The sequence below is a fragment of the Poecilia formosa genome, unplaced genomic scaffold, assembly GCF_000485575.1.
Source record: "Poecilia formosa unplaced genomic scaffold, Poecilia_formosa-5.1.2 Scaffold52, whole genome shotgun sequence".
NCBI classification, from domain to species: domain Eukaryota; kingdom Metazoa; phylum Chordata; class Actinopteri; order Cyprinodontiformes; family Poeciliidae; genus Poecilia; species Poecilia formosa.
Genome location: NW_006799991.1, coordinates 404,889 through 427,382, shown reverse-complemented (window position 1 = coordinate 427,382; position 22,494 = coordinate 404,889). Strand labels below are relative to the sequence as shown.

General features: G+C 37.2%; 1 protein-coding gene across 1 annotated transcript in view; it reads left to right on the top strand.

Moving 5' to 3' along the window:
• Nucleotides 1–22,494, top strand: part of agbl4 (AGBL carboxypeptidase 4) — a 303,338-nt gene that overhangs the window by 9,571 nt on the left and 271,273 nt on the right. Inside the window, exon 3 of the mRNA XM_007552650.2 lies at nt 10,110–10,234. Coding sequence (XP_007552712.1) covers nt 10,110–10,234 — 125 coding nt within the window. The remainder of the gene's footprint in view (nt 1–10,109; nt 10,235–22,494) is intronic.

The following is a 22,494-nucleotide window of genomic DNA, read 5'->3' as shown; positions in this document are numbered from 1 at the left end:
TTTGAGTGCAAAACATAATCAAGCCAGAACAGCAAAGGAGCCTTCTACTTCATCTGCCTTTGTAGTTACTGTTTGGCTTAACATAATTAACACAGATGTGTATTTATTCGGTGGTCACTGACATAGTAGATCCAAAGAGGAAAAGAAGGAGAAAGTTAGAGCAAACAGTGACATGAGGGCAGAGGAAAAGTTTGTTTAAAAGGCAGAGAAGAACAGATGACGACGGTGTCAAAAACTCTGATAAGACATCATTCGGTGAGCTAACCTAGCTTCCTAAGCTCAGAAAACAGATGAGAGTGAAGATTACACTCCTGCATGGCTCACTATTCAGTACTAATGCAGAGTGTCTGACAGTAGCATGTCCAGAGCTGTGGGGCTGAAGCACTGTCTGGATGAGATTGATAATACAATTAAGCTAGTCCCAGTATGAATGCATCACTATGACCCATTACTACACCAACCTCTTCAGATGGCGCATACAAGTCTGGCTCTAGGGCCTTTTGGAAGGAAAAAAAATACAATTATGAAAGGCTAGCTGGAAAATGTGTTCTCTTTAGAATGTGCAGGCAGGCCTGTTCATCATCAGATATGTGTGGGCTGCCTGCATATCTCACTGCTGTCCTCAGGCCGAGCTTTCTTCATTTATACTGAAACGAGGAGCTCACTGGAGCATGGATGGACTCATAACAATATGATTTTTTCCCTTATTGTCTCCTCTTATTGTCTGCTCTTATCCTTGGTTTGTTGTATATTCAGATTATTTTCACAACAATTTCTACATATTGTCTGCGTAAGAAATGCATGCATTTATGCCTTTCTGTGCGAGTGCATTGGGTGTAGGAGTTGATTTAAATATCAAATTTCAATTTGGATCGTTGTACGTTGACAAAAGGTTTAGAAGCACCTGGACTTAAATATATTTTAGCAATAAACTATTGCTTTTTTAACAGTATACACAAATAGAATATGTAAGTTTGTACATTTTCTTAAACTCTTAGTACATCATCTCAACTTTCTATTTTGAGGTACTCAAATTTTTAAGATGGTCTTTGAAAATGACTCAGTGCTTCCTGAAAGACATTTCAAATTCCTCTTCTGGATGTTCCTGCAGTTCTTTTAGTTCCACGTTATGATTATGCTGCTGTATTAAAAATGTTGAATCGTTGGTAGTCAGTGCACTACATAGTAGTTGACATCAAGTCAACTACTATTAAATATTTAATGTTTAAGTTATGATGCTAAAAAGTGCTCTGGTTTTGCCCATGTTCTAAGGAGCTAGCTGGACTGCTTCACTGAGGTACATACAGGTGCATCTAGATAAATTAGGGTGTCATTGAAAAGTGCATTTATTTTACTCATGCAATTCAAAAAGTGAAAGCCTAATATAGCTTAATTACACACAGTTATATACCTCAAGTGGTTATGCCCATTGATTTGAATTATTGTGGATTAGTTAATATTCTAACATTCAGTGCCTCTGACTTTAGAGTCTTTCATTAAAACAAACAAAGTACATTTTAAAAACAAAAATCTGAAGTTTTGTTGTGACCTGCAAAAATATGGGGATGACAACTTCTGCGAGGACATTAAGCTGCAAAGAGCTGAAGAATATGGGTAAAATTAACTATATTAGTAGAAAGAACGCGTTAGAAATAATGCTGCATAACTTTAGCCAAGACAGTGAAGCAAAGCCCATTCAAGAGATGGGGGGAATTCACAAGACGTGACTTACAACTGGAGTCTCAGTGCTTCAACAACCACCTCACATGGAAGTAGTTTCTGATTTAGGGTACAGAGAAAATCAGCTGGACTGTTGATCAGTGGTGCAAACTCCTCTTTCCAGGTTAAAGTAAAATTTATATTTCATCTGTAAATTAAGGTTCCAGAGCAGGAGAATTAATGGAGGACAGAATATAGTACTTGAAGGTCCAATGCAACGTGAAGCTTCCAGAGACACTGATGACTTGGGGACCCGTATCATCTGCTGGCTCTGGCTTCATGAACTCAGAGTCCGATGAGCGGTCTAATATTACATTTTATAGCACGTCATTCTTTCCTCCCCCGACAAACTTTATTGGTTTTATATAATATTCTGGTTTCTGAGAGTCTTCGTTGTGGGTTTTCATCAGATGTAAAACCCATAATCACTAAAATGACTAGAAATAAATCCTTCAATAAAACAATGTAATCTGTGTAATATGGGCTACAGTTCTTGAATTGAATTAGTAAAATAGAACAACTTTTCATGGATATTCTAGCTTAGTCAGAGGCATCTGTAGTTCTTCTGACTGTGACTATTCCCTGTTGTGGGTAAAAACTGTTTCTTCAGAGTCTGTCTTCTGTTGAAACCATTTCTGATGAAAGATTGTTGGACGTTGTAGGGAAACTGAAGGACCTTATGCGTCTTTAACTCTGTGTTAATATTTTTCTATATTGATTCCTAGTTTCTGATCACAGCATTTTCATATTTTGTTAATCTGTTGCTGTTTTTTTGCCTTCTGTCTCTCTCTACCTCATATTCTTCAAATTTTTAACAATTGTTTCAAGATAGGCTTTCAGTAAGATTCCCATTAATGCAAACCAGAATTGAGCTTATTTTAAAGTAAACTTTGGGAGTTTTTGCTCTGGTATTGAGATGAATTGTTCTTGTGTGACAGTTTGCCAGTTATATTGAGAGGCAGGAATAAACAAAGTAGCTGGGCTAATTTGTTACTAGCCTCTTATTTTAAACCTGTATGAAATATGTTTATCTGACTAGAAGTATAAAGATTGCACTTTAATTGTATTAGGAGGCAACTGTACTTTAAAAAAACAAATTCAAGGTGTCTGTACAAGCCTAGATAGCCAGTGTTAGTCACCAACTTATCACAAAAATTATAATTTATTTGCAAACTCAACTGTGTTTTATTTATTTACTTTTTTTTTTATCATTGTAGATTAACTTAACACAAAAAGAAAAAAAATATTTGAGATTCTTCATGGCACCATGCAGCTGTTTCATAACGTCTTTTGTTTTGTTTTCTTGGTGTTTTTTGCAGAGTTTTGTGCTGTTTGTTCATATCACATGCTATGCACTTTACCAAGACCTAGTTAATGGCATTTCTGCTGAAAATTTGGACAATGGACTCTTAATTTGTACTTCCTTTTCCACACCAGCTCATAATATGACTTTCTTCATTTGAATAAGCAAAAAAGAAAAGCGTCTTCAAATGCAGCATTGGCTGTGTTTATTTTAATAAACCTTGCATGTTGTTCTAATTCTGAAAATGCAGTTACAAAACAGTTGTAACACTTAAACAATCTAAGAAGCTATTCATATTCATTTTATGTTTGATACTAGTGTTGTAGTCCCATAAAGACGTTTGCATGTTTCTTCTTGTTGCTTTTTTAAAGACTTTTTTAGTTTCTTTTACTTATTTTGAAGGAAAGAGTGAGGTGGTGTGTTATCACTTGTCTGTAATCTGTGTTGCTCGATGTCACCGTACACACTCCACTGGCCGTTGTCAGTGTCATGTTGTCAGATAAGTAACTTTAATTTTACGTGGATTAAACAACCGAAATGTAACACATTTATAAATCAGCATCAGTGCCTCTGACAGGTAAGTTTAACATTTGTCATGTTACATGTATGTGAGAGATTTTCCAAACTTTTCTTTTTTTTGTTCACAGAATAGAGTCAGAGCCCATCCATTAATATTTTTTTTATCTACTTTTCTTTACCTGTTGGGTTTAGAAAACTTTGTGGTGACCTGTTTAATCTTGCCTCCAGATGATGTGATAAGGCATCAGGGGGAAAGGCGTGTTGTGTGAAGTCATGAGGCACGAGATTGATGTCGCCTTAGTGACAACTTGCCTTTAGACAAGAAAGAGGGAGACGGAGTAAACCCAGACGTTTAGCTGTAGGACTAAACTGAGCCCCCCTCACTGCTGCTGCTGCTGGCTGGAATCAATTCTATCTTTATCAGTCCCACTCTTACGTGTCCAGGAATCCTCCTTACACTGCAGAGCAGCTGGGGGGAAAACTGATGTGTTTTCCAATAATGAAATGGAACACAGCAAAAAATACATTTAAAAAGTGCCTGGCTGGTCTCCCTGAGCTGTACAGAGCTCTTTGTAATCGCATGTCTAGCTTTTAAGCACACACTTTTTTCTTTTTAAGACCAGGAAAATAATGAATTTATTATTGTTTTTATAAAATATATTGTTTATAAAAGTTAAATACTGTACCTTTAAAGGGTACAGTATTTACTGAGTACTGTATTAAAAATATGTAAGGCTCCAACACTCAGCAATTATCTTCCCTAAACCAAGTAAACATATTCTCTCATTTTAGTACCTTAAGTTTATATATATATATATATATATATATATATATATATATATATAAACTATGGGAAATCCAGTTTCTTTAACACAGTGTACTTTTATCTGGCAATTTTTATTGGTGTTGATTTAAAAGTCATTGGTGTAGTACAGATGGTTCTGCTTGTGTTGAGAATTTTTTTTTAAATGAGTATCTTCAAAAGGTTCAACGCATGTTTAGTTGAGTGACAACCTTAGCTAACACATAAATTATTTTTTTGTTTGAAAAATTTGGATGTTGTTTCAGTGTTGTTTAGATCACACCCCACATAGGAGAGTCTTTGCTTTGAGGGCTGTTTTGGGGCCCTTCTGTAGTTACTCTTAGTTATGTATACTTTTGTGTGTTGCCTTTCTTGTCTACATTAGGAAGCACAAGATTAATTTGTATTTCATATTAGAAGGTTGAAATTGTTTCATATAAACTACAATTTCTCAACATCCAAAAAATAAAATAAAAATGGGTTGTTTAGGGGATCTAATCTACTCATCACCTCAGCTGGATCTTTTTAGGACAGCTGCTTAAGTTGACCTAGGTAACAATAATCTTGTGTTTTTGTTCCAGCTGTTGGTATTTTACACCTGTTTATCCAACTCAATGTTTTAATCTTTATCGCTGCATATTTAATGTCTTGCTTGGTGAAATTCTAAAACACATCAAATTTTGTTGCTTTTAAGTTTATTATCCAAATCAATAACATTGTTTGTTATTGATTTTAAGTAGCTTGCAAAGTTTTTAAAAAGTCTTTTTTTTCTTTTTATTAACAAAGCTATTTACTGTTTATTTTAATAACAATTGTCCCTTATTTAGGGTCTTTTGTATATGGAGCTCAGCTAATTTTCATCACTTGTTATTTTATTGCTTAATGTTACTTGGATTGTTAAAATTGTGCCGTTTTACTTTGGGCAAATTTTTCAGAAATGAATGAATGTCTAACAACATATTAACATTATCGTGCTTTTATTTTGCATCTCAGATGAACAACTTAGTTTTCATTTTCTGAAACAATGAGAAGTCTAGTGACACACCACTATGAATACCTTTGTTGTCTTGTCCACTGTCTAAATGAGCACTTGGATAGTGGACAATATACTATTCAAATGCTCATTTGGATAGTGAAATTTAAAAGACATTTAATTTCTTTGCAGATAATACAGCTAACAATAAAGTTAACTGCCCCATCATACATTACTTTTTATCTCCTAATTATATGGAGTATTGTACTTACCCATCTTTAATTGCATGTGCATTCCCAGATGGCAAATTTGTGTTATTTAAAAAAAATGTATATTAATTCATGGAAAATGCATTCATTGTTTTCGGGATTATTGAGAACATGATTATACATCTGTGTGATTCAAAGCCTTGCAATGCTCAGGATATGACAGGCCACATGTCTGCAGAGTAGAAAGCACTGTAACCTCAAAGTCTGTCTCAGTGTGAAACAACTGGCTATTACTGTTTTAATGGCTGGCCACATGAGTGAGTTCCTCCTCTGGTCCGTGGCAGGCAGACTTGCACTTGCAGTGCAATGATCCATCTGCATGGCAGAAACTATCCATCCAGTGGATAGCTACAGGCTGCAGGTTGGCCCATTGTGTTGACTGAACACTATGACTGCTCCCTCTTGTACCTCTATAATGGGATTATATTAGCCAAGTTCTTTTGCGCCCTCTTCATCGCTCTCATCCTGCACTCTTACACACACACACACACACACACACACACACACACAGTCACACATATGCACATGCACACACAAACAAGCACGTCTGTCTCTAATTACCCGTGGGAACCCTATGTGTATATCTTGGCCTTACCCTGACATTAACCGTCACAATTGAATGTCTAACCCCTAACAGGTACATAAAACCTAATCATACCCTAATTCTGCTTCTCATCTTACAACTTAAGAATCCTAATTTGTAAACGGACCTCTATCCTATATTTTCAGTGTCATTTGGTCCTTAGTTCATTGTCAAAAGAGATTGATTTTATGTGTTATAAAATAGGAAATTTTTTCATGAAATTCAGTATGTAATTTTTTGTCAATTCCATACTCTTAGTCCCAGTATCTCAAGATCTACTGTGACAGAAGGGAGTCAGATACTTCAAAGACATGAAAGGACTTGATATTTCATAAAATCTACTTTATATCCACATACAATATATCTCAGACTAACAAACTACACATTACCAAGGTTGTTGAAGCTAGTAAAAGAATATTAAACAAAGAAGATGCTTACATTTTCATTTCAGAGCATGATTGCCATCTTTCTGAGGTTTATCTTTGCAACAAAGAGGAATTTGGACACATCGAGTCTTTAGTGATGAGAACCACAAGGGAGGAGCAATTTTTCTCATGAATTGAAAGGAGGTTCCATAAGCTGACATCCTTTTTGTTTTTGTAGTCCACAATGATGTGAAAAAATACACACACCAACCTGCACATTCATTCTTTAGGAGCTTAAAGCATGAATTAAAAGCCATTTACTTTTTAACTAATTGTTGCATTCTGTGTTGCTGATACAAACATCTCAAACTGCAGCAAATACAATAGTATTTTTCCTTCCCTCCTTTCTGTTTCTTTAATGATTTTCATGGGTGTGGGAGGGAATGGAGGAAGGGATAATCAGAGGAACACAGAGGGTTTCTTTTCAGGGTTTTCCTCAAGGAGACCTTGTCAAGTGTAAAATCTTGTTTAGAACCAGCAATTGTGCCGCGTTGGGCTGCGGCAGCAGGTCTAAGCTGTTCATTGAAAACCAATTTGTTAATGTCTAAATGTTGTAGTAGTTTTCCCTCAAGGGCAAAGATTGATATTCAGCATAACCTGCTAAGACAGCAACGAAGAAGAATATTTACAGGAATGATACTCCAGAGGAATTATGCAAAAAATCTCAAACATTAAAAAAAAAAAAAAAAGTCTTAGCTCTTAGATCTCCTAGTGTGTTGTTCATTAGCCTCACTTAACACAATTTGTCTGTGTTGTAAACAAACGACTAAGATATTTCTTGACAAATCTGATTTACTGTGACTGTTTCTTAGGGCCTCCACAGATTCAAAATGAAAAATCCTAGCTTCATATAGTTTGTCTTTAGAGTCTTGCATGACCGTTTCAAAAAGATTAGCCAGCCGTTAATGTTAGTTAAATACTAAATGATATGGGATTGATTAAAAGGGTCAGCCTACCAGCCCACTAAACTGCTTGGATCTGGAGGTAGCCACCATAAAATTAAAACGGGGATCAATGGCGTGTCATATCCCTGCTGCTCTGCGGGCTGAACATGTAATTCTAACCTTGAGGCTGTGGCCATCTTTCACGTCAGGCCTTCCAGCATCAGGCTCAATAACCCAGTCGCCCATGGCTACTGTCTGATGCTATCCAAGGTTCTGTATTAACAAGCAGAAGCAACCAGTAGTCTCCTTCCTCCATGTCCTATGTATATAGCTGTCACCATCAAGAACACACTAGGTTACTTTGGCTTATCAATCAGAAACTCGTAGGAAGGGTGGGTGAAAGATTTAGTGTTAAACTGAAGAACACTCAGTGCAGCATTGGTATATACCGTGTATGCACATCGGATATAGAATTATGACTGGTTCAGATAATGTGAATAACACTGTTTTTCTCTTCATATTACCTGTGGGTGGTCAGATATATTAGGCAGGAAATGAACATTTTGTAAAAATGTGACAAAGGAAAGAGGGACAGGCTTAAGAATTTGAAGAGGGGGAATTTGTGATGCTTTGCCACTGGGCCAGAAGATGTCCAAAACTTCAGCTCATGGGGGTGTTCCTGGTCCTACAGTGGCTAGGATTTATGAAAGGTTGTTTGAGGTAGGAGCAGTGGTGAATTAGTGACAGGCTAGTGCATGGACATGTCTAGGTCGTGCTGTGGGCAATGAAGGCTGGCCCTTGTGGTCTAATCTAGATGAGCTACTATAAATGCAATTCTTGAAGTTAATGCTGGTTCCAAAAAAAATATCAGAATTTAAATTGTTCCAGTTTGTTGTGCATAGAGCTACATTGCTGCAGAGCAGTCACTGGAGATAGTGTGATAGTTTGGGGATTGCTCTGCTTGGAAACCTTTGGTTCTGCCATCTGGATGCTAGTTTGACCTGTGTAAAGGTTGGCTACAGATCATATACACCCTTTCACAGAAAAGTAATTCACTGATGGCTCTGGCTTTCAGCCACACTGCCACAAAGTAAAATGATTTATTTGTTAGTGTTTAATTGTAATGTTTAATTGTAGATTTCACCTCCTAAAACCCAAGATCTCGCTCAAATCACGCATTGTTGGGTTGTGCTTGTTAAATCAGCGATATCCATCCATTTTTCTGTAATTAATAATTTATATTAATTAGTTGAAAGAAAACAAGGACAAACACACTTTCTAGTTTGTATTTGTCAGTGTCGGTTTCAGGAACTTATTTTATGCGTACATTCTTGACACAATGCAGCTACGGTAGTAGCTTGATTCTGAGATAGTGAATGTTGTATATAGTGTTGTAAATCATCATAAAATAGATTTTTAGTTTAAATTTCATGATGCCTTTCCATTGGATATTTTTACTGTAGCAGAGCAGTGTTTTAAGGTTTCTAGTCCTGCAAACTCACGTGTGGGTTTTCTATTCAAAGGCAGAAGAAGAGGAATCCCCTTTGGCTGTGTGGTAGTTAGACCATCTGTTTGCAATCACTTGTATATCCTTGCACAGGTTCTGCTGTTGTGCTGCAACCCGTCACCAGGTGGTCAACAGCACCCAGATGTACAGTTGGTTAGGGAGCACTGGGCCTTGTGGCCCGCTTAGTGTGCTAGTGTGCTGGCAATGCTTACTCTTGAGCATCTGCTTGATTTAAACCAAGAACTTTAGTTAAACATTAAGATGAAAAATTGGACTGCTCTTTTGTTGGGTTTTAAAAAGGTGTGATAGTAAATTCTAGGTACATCCTTGTGTGCCTGCTTACACAGGAACATGTTTATTCATTCATACATGTCTCTACAGAAGAATCAAAGTGTGAGTACGTGAATCAAAAACCAGTTGAAACCAGGATTAACATTTGGAATCTCCCGGAATATTTTAAATTTTGATTCCCAGTATGCCAATTGAAGAAGCTGCTGAATCAGAATCAATAGCAAGTCTGTGCACAGCCATGGGCAAAGTGGGCTTCACTTTAATAAAACAGCTGCCCAGTCAGCTCAGTGCAACATTTGCAGATAACATACATGATGCAAAGGGGACCACCTCTGGATTTATTGTGTGGAATTCATCAAGTGTTGTGCTGACCTTCATCCGCTGCTTCTTTCCCAATATCTGACCAACTGCCTAACTTTATTCACTGTTAATGATTTTATACTGCAGCTGCTGATAAGTTGGACTTGGTTTTTGTTCCTTTTTTCTATGTTTGATTTTTTTTGCACTGGGTCTGCCCATTAGTGTGATCTCAATAAACTGAGATTTCGCCTCACTTTGCCCTTGTCCGTCATTTTGACTGACAGGGTCAACAAATTCTGTCATTATCTATATTTACCCATCAAATTTTAAAATAACAATGACAGATTGAATTGCATTTATTTTTCATTCAGTTTGATTAATATTCAACAATGTGAAGAGAGAATACACACATCAAGCAGATGCATGCATGTAATCAGTAAACAAATGAAATTAAGAAAAACAAAACAAAAAAACCCAAAAAAAACACTTGTGTCCATCCACAATGTGATTAATGTAAACTACTTGTTATTGTAGGGAATCTGGGCCGTGTAGACTACATCGGTGATTTTGAGTTTGACCTCTTCATTCGACCTGACACCTGCAACCCTCGCTTCAGAGTCTGGTTCAACTTCACTGTGGAAAACGTCCGGGAGACGCAGGTCAGGATCATCTGATCTTTTTTGTTTTTTGCCAGTGTTCACTGGGATTTTTCAATTGCTTTGTTTCCTTTCACTTCTTTGAGGTGAAACACATGCTGTGGCAAGTATTAGGATTTAAGAAAATATGTGCATTTTAATTATATCTGCACACTTAAAAAAATAACCAGATTTGCACAAATAGTAAGTTCAACACATATAGTAGAATTTCAGATAAAGTACTATATTTCTAAATGAGAAACATTTTTTTCCCCAGGCAGAGTACTTCAGTTTAGGTACTTGCCAACACAGAGTACTAAAAACAAATAGTTAACAAGCTGGTATCGTTACTTTTGAAAACTTTTTTTAAAATTAGAACATGGTGTATATTATTTTCAATGTCTTGTCAGATTTACAGTTATCCATTATATATTTTTCCATAAATAGAACAGAGTATCTGTGCTTTGATGATACCTGAAAATCCCAAATGAAAAAGAGCATGTAATTAGTTTATGATTCTAAATCAAATGAATGTTGTCTTTGAGTTTGGATTTAGGGTTTCTGAAATAGAGGTTTTTTCTGTGATCATTATAAATTAGTAGTTTTTCAGTCTAAGCTTGGACCACTTTTAGACCAGACAGTATTGCTTGGTTTGAACTTAGATAAGATATATAGCTCTAATTCAAAGTGCTTTGCATGATAAAAAAGACAATCTTAAAACCCAATAAGTACGTATTCATAAACAAAAAGCTTTATATTGCAATGGGACAATCAAGAAAAATAATAATTTACAATCCAGATTAGAATTAATGATATTGATATTCAAAGGCAACTTTAAACAAATGGATTTTTTTTGTGTTGATTTAAAGGAACTTTGTTCCCTAAACACACTGTATCTCATTGAATCATTTTTTTCTCATACACTACTCAGAAAGTACAAAAATATTCTTTTTTTTATTTGTAGTTTGTAGAAAATTGGGGTTGTAGAATATTGCAAGAAAAAAACTTGCTCTAAAGTAAAGGTCATCTCATGAACAAAGTGTTATTGATAGAAATATTAGTTAATACTATTTCTATCTACTTGTATTACTTTGGTCAGATGTAGCACATTTCTTTTGTCATACCAGATTTTGTCCTTCCACTAGTATAATGTTGTTCAGCAACATAACACTATGTGTCTTTTTAGAAGAATGGAAAATTGTTTCGTGCAGTGTTATACTGACCATATGTGCAGCACTCGCTGTCAAAATATTTTCTGAATGTCCTTTACCACATCTCACTGGATTTAAAATCTGTTTTCATAACACCACTTGTTTCTCCTCAGAAGTGAAGTAGTCGTCTGTTTTCTGCCTCACTTCTTGTCACAGTTTCTGAACCTGAGTCAGCCACTGGCAAACTCAGAGCATGCGATTGGCTGACAGAGGCAGTCACATGCCTCAGAGATACACTGTGTGGCTTCCAATACTTGAATATTTTTGTTGCAGTACAAGCAGGCTGACAGTGTTGGTATTTAAGCAAGGGTAACATCTTGTAAGTCTTAAAACAGCAGAAAAGAAAAGAAAACGATAAACAGACTCAAATTGGTCATATACACTAAGAGATGTGAAATAATCAAAATGGAGCAAAAGCTAGATTTACTAAAACGAGAGAAAAATAAAAGTGACAGATGAAAAGGAAAAAGGAAAAATGAAAGTGAATGGTTGAGGGAAATTCAGTGTTTTGTTGCTGCTGCTGTTCTGTTGAGTGTCCAGCCCTGCCTATCTGAGGCTATCAGGCCTATCAGCCCATCTCCCCGCAGTGCTGTAGTCAGCACTAATCACATTTTATGGCACGGAGATGAATGGGAGGCCTCAGCTCAGAGCCGAATCGATCCCAGGCCAGATAGACCAGTACCATCAGGCTGACCAACAGGATATTTGCTGTAAAGGCAAAATGACAAAAAAAGTGTAGGTGAAAAACAGAGGCTAACAAGACTGAGGAATAACAAATATCATTGGAGATTTTTTTTATACATTATGTACACATATGAAAACAAATGGAAGCAAACAAATGACACAAACAGATGTGGCAGCAGCAACTACTGCTGTTGTGGTCTAATGTTGTCCCTACAGGACTTTTAACAAGCGTTTTTATTTGAAGCTGTTTCTTATCTGCCCAATTTCCTTTCTTTAAAAGGTCTTCTGTGATTTTACTCTACACCTGTAGAAGGTGTTGTTGGTAAGTGCTGGCTTTGCAATTGTTCCAAGGTGCGTTTACAAAACGTCTATAGGCACTGTGATTAGACTTTTCAGTTTCCCTAAAATAACTAGAATTCACACGAATCTCCTTTAGTGTAAGCCAGAAACGAACATATGAAACAAAAATGCAGAAAATTAAACAGTCCAAAAGTGATAGCATGAATAAATAATCCAACCAAGTGTAGCTACTGTATAAGCAAAAGGCTGTGCTATAAAGATATCAGTGAGTTCCAGGGAAGAACTGGGCTGTTGGAGTGTTTCATCCAGCTAAGCCTTGCTAACTCTCAGCCTGAGCCAAGGGAATGGGGAACAGTAAAAGCCCGTGATATTGGAAGTGAGATGGCCATTTTGAAGGAATGTAAGCTGGTGAAACAGATTTGGTCTGCCTCAATCAGCTTAGCAGCTTTGTGAAAATTGGCTTCACTGTAGCACCGGTTATGATGGGTGGCTGGATGGATAGATGTCTTTTTTTCTCTACGTCCTTCTTTTTTGTGTTTATCGAACCGCTCACTTACCTCAAAAAGCTAAGACTAATTCTGGTTAAGTTTGTTCCGTTGACTGAGACAGACTGACCACTTGACTCTTGGGCATGCCTACACGTAAGTCACTGTTATGCAAAAATAGACCTTACAGACATACATGTGTCATTCAGAGAGATATTTGTACTCCAGCATGGCAAATAGCTGTTATGAAACATTCTGGGTTTAGAAAGGTTTGTCTGACATCTTTTGTCCTCATCGGACCGTCACCTGCAACCTTTAGATATCTGCCTGGTCCAAAATACTTAAATCAAACTATTAAATTGTCTCCTAAGCATTCACATATTGTCAAGATGAAGCTTGAGAATAAGACACCTTTAAAAGGAACAGGACTTAAGTTGAAATTCTTTATCTGCATCAGTAAGTGAATAGCTATGGAGACTGCTGTTAGTAATGCTAATTATTGATATAAGGTGCTCAGTAAAGTTTAAAATAAATAAAGTTCAAAATAACTCCATGGTCCATTTTGTTTGAACCTGACTGTCATGAGGACACTGGTGTCCTCACAGAACCCATGAATGACATGGAAATGTTTTGGGGGCGACAGTAAAGGGGTTAAAACTAAGACTGACATAACATCTTCTTATGGTGTTGAGTGAGAAGATCAGACGTATTTATTGGAGTCTAGAGTCTATCATCTTGGTATGGTCTGGTTATCTAATAAACGGTTATTACAATTAATGCACAATACTTAATACTGACATTAAATTATTTTCAGACATAGTCAAGCCTTATCTAAATACTTTCTTTCTGTAAAGAAAGTCTAGAATATTTGAATATCACTTCAACCAGTATTTCACAAATACGTTTCACAAATACATTGTTGAGTATATTCTTAATTTTGTCCTCTTCAAACGCAAGTAGTGTATGTGTGTGATTTCTTTTTAGAGACATTCTTAATGTAAGTAAGACCAGTTCAAGGATTGATCTGGATTTAAGATATCACTGCGGACTTTGTTCTCATCTTTCAGTGTTGTATTGATATAGTCATTTAAAGAAATATCTATTTTAGTTTAGAACAAATTGAACAATGCTCTTAAAATGGGATCTGTGTAAAAAAAAAATGCATCCAGTACTAATACTAAAAGAATGTTGATCTGACTTCCTGGAACCACTGTTTCAGTCCTGCTTTGCCTGGCCCATGCTATGATCAGAAACCAGTTTGTGAATAGACGTAATACCCCTCTAAGTAAGTTGACATTCCTTTCCATTTTGCTTTAGGGGTGTGCTTGATGTCAGAGTCTGTGAAGGGCACGGCTATGAGCTATTATCATAGGAGCCTTCGGGGAGCCATTCATAGAAGACAAGCAGTAAAACCTTGCACCGTGCGCCTTCAACTCCTCAAACTGCTGCAGGGGTGATTTGTAAGCCTGACTTGCTCAGAGAAGGCACAGTGTAAGGCAGCTACCCTCCATAGTAGGAGAAAAGAATGAACCAAAGAAGAATAGGCCATGTGTTATGTAGAACTCTCAAAGAGTCATCTGGGCTTCACCTTTTTTTGACAATGCTCTCCTAAATGTATGAGTTGATCGTTCCAAAGAATGTTACAACTGTCATGAAAGCATTATAGCTCCCCCCATTGGAGATATCAATCAGTCAGTGTTACTTTCCTACAGCTGTTGCTTTCAGTAGTACGGTTTAGGAAATTGTTATGAACTAAACAGTGGTCTGGTTTTGTTCAATAGCGAAGTAAATCTGAAGCAATGTCATAGAAATCCAGTAAAAAACTGTAAATGTGCAGTGACTTACCACAGGTTGAAGATTTCTGCAATATTATGTCACCTCTGGGACGACACCACCCACCTGTACCAATAACTGATGGGTCACATACATTTTGTCACTCTGTAGAGGGCTTTATATTAACTTTGCTTTACTTTAGATTTGAGTTTTAGTGTCATGTTTTGTTTCTTTTTCTCTTTCTGGTGGATTCCTCAACCCAGTTGAAGGGTTGAAGGGTTCTGTATGTTCGGATGAGATATTGTTTCCGTTGTATGGATTCTGTTTTGGCATTTCTTCCAGTCACGCTATCTGGGTTAATCTTCTTCTCCGTTCCATTGTTACTGCACGTTAATAACTTCAAGTTTTTATTCTTCCAGTTTTCTTTGTTTGACATGTTCTTGCCGACTGCAGCTCACTTAGGACTAAGCACTTAGAACAAAAGATCAAATAAATAAACAAATTACACAAATAAAAATGACTCTTTCAGAGCCATTAGTATAGTTTGATATGCGGTTGCAGTCAGAAGCAGACTTAACAATTACCATGGATTTCATATTAAAAATGAACAAATGTATATCAATTAATTTGACCATTTTTGTAACGTGTTTAGGCTATATTTTGACTTAAGCTTTATTATTATTTTATTTTATAGTTTAGTCTTACTTTTCCTTTTTATAGACAACATGCTAAGGTGCTAAGATTGCTAAGGTGTCAATTTGATGTTTGTTTCTGGATTTTGTTGTAGTTTTTGGTTGTTAGTTTTTTTAAGTTCTAGTTTTCTTTATTAACTTTTGATGCTGCATCTGCCCTGCTTCATGTCTGCTTACATTTAAACCCTCCATTCACCAACCTTTATTAACAAGTCAATTTTTCTGAACTACTTATGAGTTAAGTTCTGTGATGACTACTATAACAATAGCAGAAAAACAAAGGGGAAAATTAAGAACTCGAACATTTCTGACCAACAGAAATGAAATATTAAGATTTTTATTTTTTTCTCGGATTCATAAAAATACTTTAAATATATTCACTGATCTATATTTGCTGCTTTTACTAGTCAGTGAAATCAACAGCAGGTTGATTGCCTGACAAGCAGTGTGGAAAAGATTGCCTTTATTGCAATGTAGCAATTTCTGTCTTTTATGGATCATGTTTAATGTTCCCATTCATTTCATGTGTACAGTGGTTTGAAAGTTTTAGTAAGATATTTTTTAAAAGATATACACGGTAACAGAAGGCAACACCAGCTTGTTTATAGTTCTGCAGTACAGCAGTATTGATTTTGTACCCTCTAGTTGTGGTTCGCAACACCAATAGCCTTTATAAAAGTGGTCCTTACTTGACCGTTCTTTTCCATTGGCTGTGGTCAATGTTCTGGTTTGGAAGGCCTGTTTCTGCCATTGCTGTGTGGTTCATCATATCAAACTCCTCTCCTGCTCTCAAGGTGGCTCAGGGTTTAGAGTCACATCACCTCGCCCACCTCACGCCTGTCTGTTCCACCTCTGTTCGTCCCATCTCCCTCCTGTGCCCTTTTCATCCCTCTGCCGTCATGTCTGGGTTGTGATGTCCTTCACCAGAGAGAGGAACAAGAAGATGGACAGGTCCCCAGAGAGGACCATTGCCTGAACATGGGCTAATCATTGCTGGCGTTGCGTGGCTACGGATATGGACAGCATACAGCTGGTAGATGGCAGTTGCTTGTGGCAGGATGGCACTGAAATGTCCTCTTGAAGAATTTTTTTTGGAAACAGCTTTGGGATTAGACTCCAGGGGACAAACTCACATATGTGCTTGTCAACTGGATTTCTTGTCCTTCTTGCTTTTTTTCTCCCCCTTAATTTTCTTATTTGCATTTTCTTTTCTGGTCTTTATGCCCTGGCAGCATATGGCTCAAGGTAGATAGGCATGTATCCATTGCATGTTGATGCATTCTTCGTTGGAAGTTAATTTCTAAGCTTCCCCTGTTGACAGACTAAAAATGGAATGAATTTACTTTGCCAAAGGGATTATTCAACTTCAAACACACATCACATAGGCCCAGAAACTTGACAATCGTAGCTCCACGGCATTGAAGAGAGGAATGCTGTGGAATAATTTGTGGTTTAAAAGTCCAAAACCTGAGATATTTTGTCGGGGAGGTATGGTCTCACGAGTAACCTTGTTCTGTTAAGGCATGTTTCTTAATTTTTAAAGCTGATGCTCCCAAGATCAATTCATAAAGGCCTGAACAAAAGGACAGAATGAATTGTCAAATTCTCCTCCTGATACCGGAATGAATTTTCCCTAGGTTATCACTGCTGATGCAAGGTTCCTTATCAAAATTCATTGCCTTATTTTTAGTCTGATTTGCTTTAAAAGGAGGGAGCAGAGATTAGGGGCATACTTTGAAATAAAAGAGACTTTTTTTTTAATAATGCATTCAGATGTCCTTTATTCAAACAGCAGACACCTATAGTAAGCTTAAAGCTCTCACTTTCAAAAGAGTCAAAAATATAAAGTAAAAACCCTACTGAATTCTTAATGCCGAATGCTTTAGTTTTGTAACCATGAAGTCTCCAAAAGCTCTATTTGAAAAAAAAAAAGAAAGAAAAAGAAACAGACAACCATCCAAAACAAAATAGGAGGGAATGCAGGACAGCAGAAATTGTTTAAAACTCCAGGCTTGTTTTTTTGTTGAAATTGGGCAAATTTGGGCCCTATTTGTCTATATAAACACCAATAATTATTTCTGATAATTATTTCAGTTGCAGCTAAACTGAGCTAATTTCTTAAAAGCTGAAAGAGCAACCAAGTGATTACATAAAACCACTTGCCAAACTTTTGATGTTTTAGGTATTTTGGATGACTGAGTACAGAACTTGCATTAAGTGTCTACTTTTGAGTTAGATTGGCGTTTGTTCCTATTCATGCTCACTAAACTTGAAAATATTAATAAAGTGTGCCCACTGTTTTTAATTATCTCCCAAAATAAAATACACACCTGCAAAATATCAAGATCTAAATTTCGTATTATTTGTTGTAATTTATGCAGACGGTTTGGCCGACTTTGAACTAAACCGAGTTGTACCCCTCAGTCAATCTGCACTATATTCACTATGTCATTTATAAGTCATTATTTGCAGAAATGTAGTTTGTTATTCAGCTATGTTGTGTTTTGGTCCAGGTTCTATTTTCATTGAGGCCTTTTCTGTGTGGGATTTGCATGCTTTCCCCATCAATGGGCGACTTCTCTCTGGGTACTACAGCTTCCTCCAAGAATCCTAAACCAAAACCATTTTTTGGTTAACAGACCTCTCTGAATTACCCTTAGCAGTAACAAGATTCCAACACAGTTGAACACTAGCCTGTTGTCTGTGGTATATTTATCTCTGTAATGAACTAGCATGCTGTACAACATGCATGCTCTGAAACAAAGTTCTGCCTCTAAAACCTCCCACCTCCCATCCCCTTGGGCAAAGGGGAATAAACAATTTATATCCATGATGCTTCAGATCTCTTCCATGTTACTACAATGGCCACAGAGGGACAAACAAATTTTGCCTGTGTAAGTCACTTATTAGATGTGAATATCATTAAAAGCAAAGGGAGTTAACTTTTAGAAAAAGTTCATAGTGTTAGGATTTTATGAGGTACCTCAAAGACTACTGTAATTCTCCATTGAAAATCTGGGAGTTTATAGCCTGTAGTAGGGAGGAAATTGTTAGGACTGTAATGCTCTAAGCTCCGTTAGGATATATAGGAATATGTGTATCAGTTTTTGTCATCGAAGCATGGGGTGCAAGTTTTGAGGAAGAAAAGTGATCAGGAATGAAGGAGAAAGTTGTAAGAGAGGAAAAGAGGAGGGGGGGGGATGCTGAGGTTCCAGCAGGAGGCTTTTTATGGGGACTCGGTAAGGGCCTTGTGGAGCTGCTGTGCATCTGCATGAAATGATCAACCTGGTGTCAGGACATGGATCATCCTTTTACACCGAGTAATGAATACAGATTGCACACCGGATAGAGAGGCTCTGCAATCTGCTGCACCACAAATGAAACAACTGCCGTTCTAATCAAATAGTCTTTTCATGCCAGCGCAGCCCTCAACTTGGGCTAAATTCAATTCCAGATTCACAGATTTCTGGGTAGGTGGTTGGGGAGGCGCACGAGGCAACAGGGAGTTATAAATGTTGTAATTAGAGTATTGTTTAATGTGTATGTGAGCAGACATGTGGGCCATGTGCGCGTGTTTCTGCTGAGGGTTCTGAGGGCGGAGGGAGCTCAGGGTGTTTGGGGCATAATGTTGTCGTTAACCACTTGCTTATTTTAGATAGCAGCTAGAGAACTGAGTCCAATCAAAGTAAACGCGCACACACACTGACACAGACTCCTGTAGAAATGCACACATTTAGTCAATTATGCCAACCGGTGGCTTGGGAGAACACATTTTGTGTATTCCGTATTTAGGGAACAGCGAGGAGCTTTGAAGGAGAGACGCAGCGCCTCTTTGATGCTGCTTTTGTCTTTTGTTTGTGTGGTTTAATAATTTAATCAACCCAAACGTCCTCCTTCTCTCTGTAACTGTCTGTTGGTGGAGGCTAATTACTCAGCAGATTGTTCTCCTGGTGCTAGAGATGAGAGTTTAGATCTAGAGCGGGGACGGGGGGGCGCTGATGGCTGTAATTTAACAGTGTGCTGATGGACCAAGCTGTCTGTTGGATGCTGCTTTATTGTACAGGGATGCTGCTGACAAGTTGCTATTTTAATATACACCCTATGAGGGGAAGGACTGCAAAATAGTCAAACAAATTTTGCCTTTCAATTTACTCTTTGCCTGTATGATGGGCCATGTTGGGGTATTTCTGCTTATGTCCAAGGTTATTCAGGGAAACAAAGGGACAATAGGTTTTGTCAACAGGTGGGATAAATGTAAATTAGAATGAGAAATTTCGCTTTTCATTCTGATTAATTAATATTGAGAAATGGCTGAAATTACTTGTTGAATGTATAAAACATGCTTTGTTTTGATTTTATTTGATTGTGCGCTTAATAAGCATAAAGAGATGAGAGATTAAGGTTTCCAGTTACTGGTGTTATAGTGGCATCGTTGGGAATAAAAAGGATGCCTTTGGTTTTCATAAAGTTTCCTGGACAACAATGTGTCCTGTTTGTTCTCAAATATTAATAAAGCAAATTATATTAGAGTGAACTGTGGATTTCAATCCAGAAGTCACATTCTGATATGTATAATCTCCACCTGCCTCTAATCTGGAATAACATGTAATACTTTTCTCTAAAATATGTGCTTCTTTTTGAAATTCAGTTGTAAATAATTGATCGCTAAAATTTTCTGTACATCCATTGTCAATCAGCATCAATGACTATCTTATGAGATTTTATTCCTTATCTAAAGTCAAAGTCTTGTAACCCATTTGATATGAGTGCTGCTGGTTTAAGTGATCTTGGGATGGAATCAAGTGAGAGATGAGATTGCGATACAGCTCGTCTATATAATGTACAGCAGCGGTCATATGCAGTTCCATCACAAACACATTTTTATTATACTTTGTGAAGGGATACTGCGAGATTCAGAAACCTGAAACTTTATTTTCCGGTTCCTTAACATTCCAGGGTTTATCACATCTAACTACCCGTTATGCCTCTTTCAATCGTAGCACAATTTTGGACTTTCTGGACCTCTCCTGCAGGTTTTGACAGTTTTTCAAAGAGTGTCTCATAAAAATGTCAGGAATGCTTGGCTCAGTAAATCTTTTGCTTCATTCAGATTATCCTGGAAGTCAGAACTCGCATCTGGGATTGACGTCACAAGTCGATTTGTTTGTACAAAGCAAACAATAGACTGTGCTTTGTTTTAGCCTTTTGCCTGAATCAAGATACAAACCCCACTTTTTTCTACCCTTAGTACATATTTTATATGCTATTAAACCCGGAACTGCGCCTCAAGGAAACAGACAACAAAGGTAATTATGTCAGCTTTTATGTTCATTTCAGATATTTTAGTAGACAACTATTTAGATGTGCAAAGCCTCATGATGTTACATAACTGTCAGTTGACATGCTCATTTGTCTCCACATCATCAGTGCTTGTTTAACATCTGTTCCAAATCGCTTTGTCAACAAACACTGGCGGCCAGCTGTCTGCTGAGTTTACATCAGGTATGGCAGTGTAATGTATAGATGGTTAGCTTATATGCCTCTAAGGTCAACTAATCCCACATTGCACCACTCTAATTGCTTATTATTTAACAATGAAATTTATGTCTTCATTTACTGGTTTATATCAAAAAAAAAAAAAAAGAATCAAATATGATAATAGTTGATCCCTGTACTGATATAAAGACGGTTTTGTTTTGTTTTTTTACTGTGTGAGTGCAGAACCCAAAAAGATATCCGAGTGATGCTGCAGCATTTTGAAAGAGACACTTTCAGACTGTGCTTTGACCCCACATGGCAAGGTCAGGGCAGTAGGGCTAATTTACTCCATGTGCTGTCAGTAACACTGGGTGGGGATTTAGCTGCAGGTGGCGTGCTGGCACAAAGAGCATGCTGTGAAGAGCGACATTTATAGTCACTCCAGTGGCGAGGGCACACACACTTACTCTAATACACACATACAGTACAGTATGAGATTATGTGCTTGCCTTGCTGCTACAGTAAGAGTGTTTCTCTGTTTTGTTTGTGACTATATGTGGAATGCGGTGGTTCATGCAGAGTTCTACCTCTCAGCTTCGTATTGTGGAGATGGTGTCAGCAGGATCATTGTATCTCTGTGTGTGTTTGTGTCCTGTTTGTCATTGGTGCCTGCAGGTTTATATCCCAAAGTCAGATGCCACTAAACAAACCTCTGTCTATTCAAGCTGGCTGAGCAAAGTGTGTGCGTAGCAGAGTAAGTGTGTGTGTGTGTAGGAGCCCTTGGGGGATACAACTTCCTGTTCTGAGATGACATGGTCACATCTGGTGTGAGTGTTTTATGTCTCAGTGACCAGAAACATCTAAGGATGGACACACCAGCACAATGATACATGAGCAGACATTGAATGAGTTCAGTAGCACATAATCCTCATTACTGCTTTGATCATTAATCTTCAACAGCAATTAGACAAAACTGCACTAACATTGGGAAGTTTATAATTTAATGCAATCAGTCAAATTAAATACCAAGAGGTAGGGGCATTTTCCAGACTTTCATAAACTGAAGTACAGTACAGTACAGTTTGATTTGCATGACATCAATAAAACTAGATTTTTTAGGACAAAGATGTCATGTTGAGAGTTTTTTTTTTTAAAGATCCAGGCGCGAAGCAAAGTGAACAATTTTACTAACTAAATGAAAACCAAAATGAAGGACCTGACAGGAAAGCAAGGCGTGGGCTGAAACACAGCAGCGTCTAGTGAGAAGTGACTGAAAATAGGGGACTTAAATACTGGGGAGTAGATTTCTGACAAGATGCAGGTGGGTGATTACAAACCAGCTGGAACAGGAGGCAAAACAGGCTGAGGAAAAGGGGACAAGGGAATCTGAGGAGGAAATCAACAAAAACCAAAGTGGTGAATGCTAAACATAATCTAAAGGAAATATGCAAATAACATATAAAAGTGAACTCGGAACTAAATACAAGAAATAAATTAAAGAAGAAAGATTAAAGTAGAATATAAAAATAACAAATAACAAAAAATTTCAAAAAACAGCCATTGATTGTGAAAAAAGTAATGTAATGACTTTATGTTTCAGCCTGTGTGTTTCTGGAATGAGGGGCTTGAAGTTTCTTTCAGAAGTAATCATGGCTAGTAAA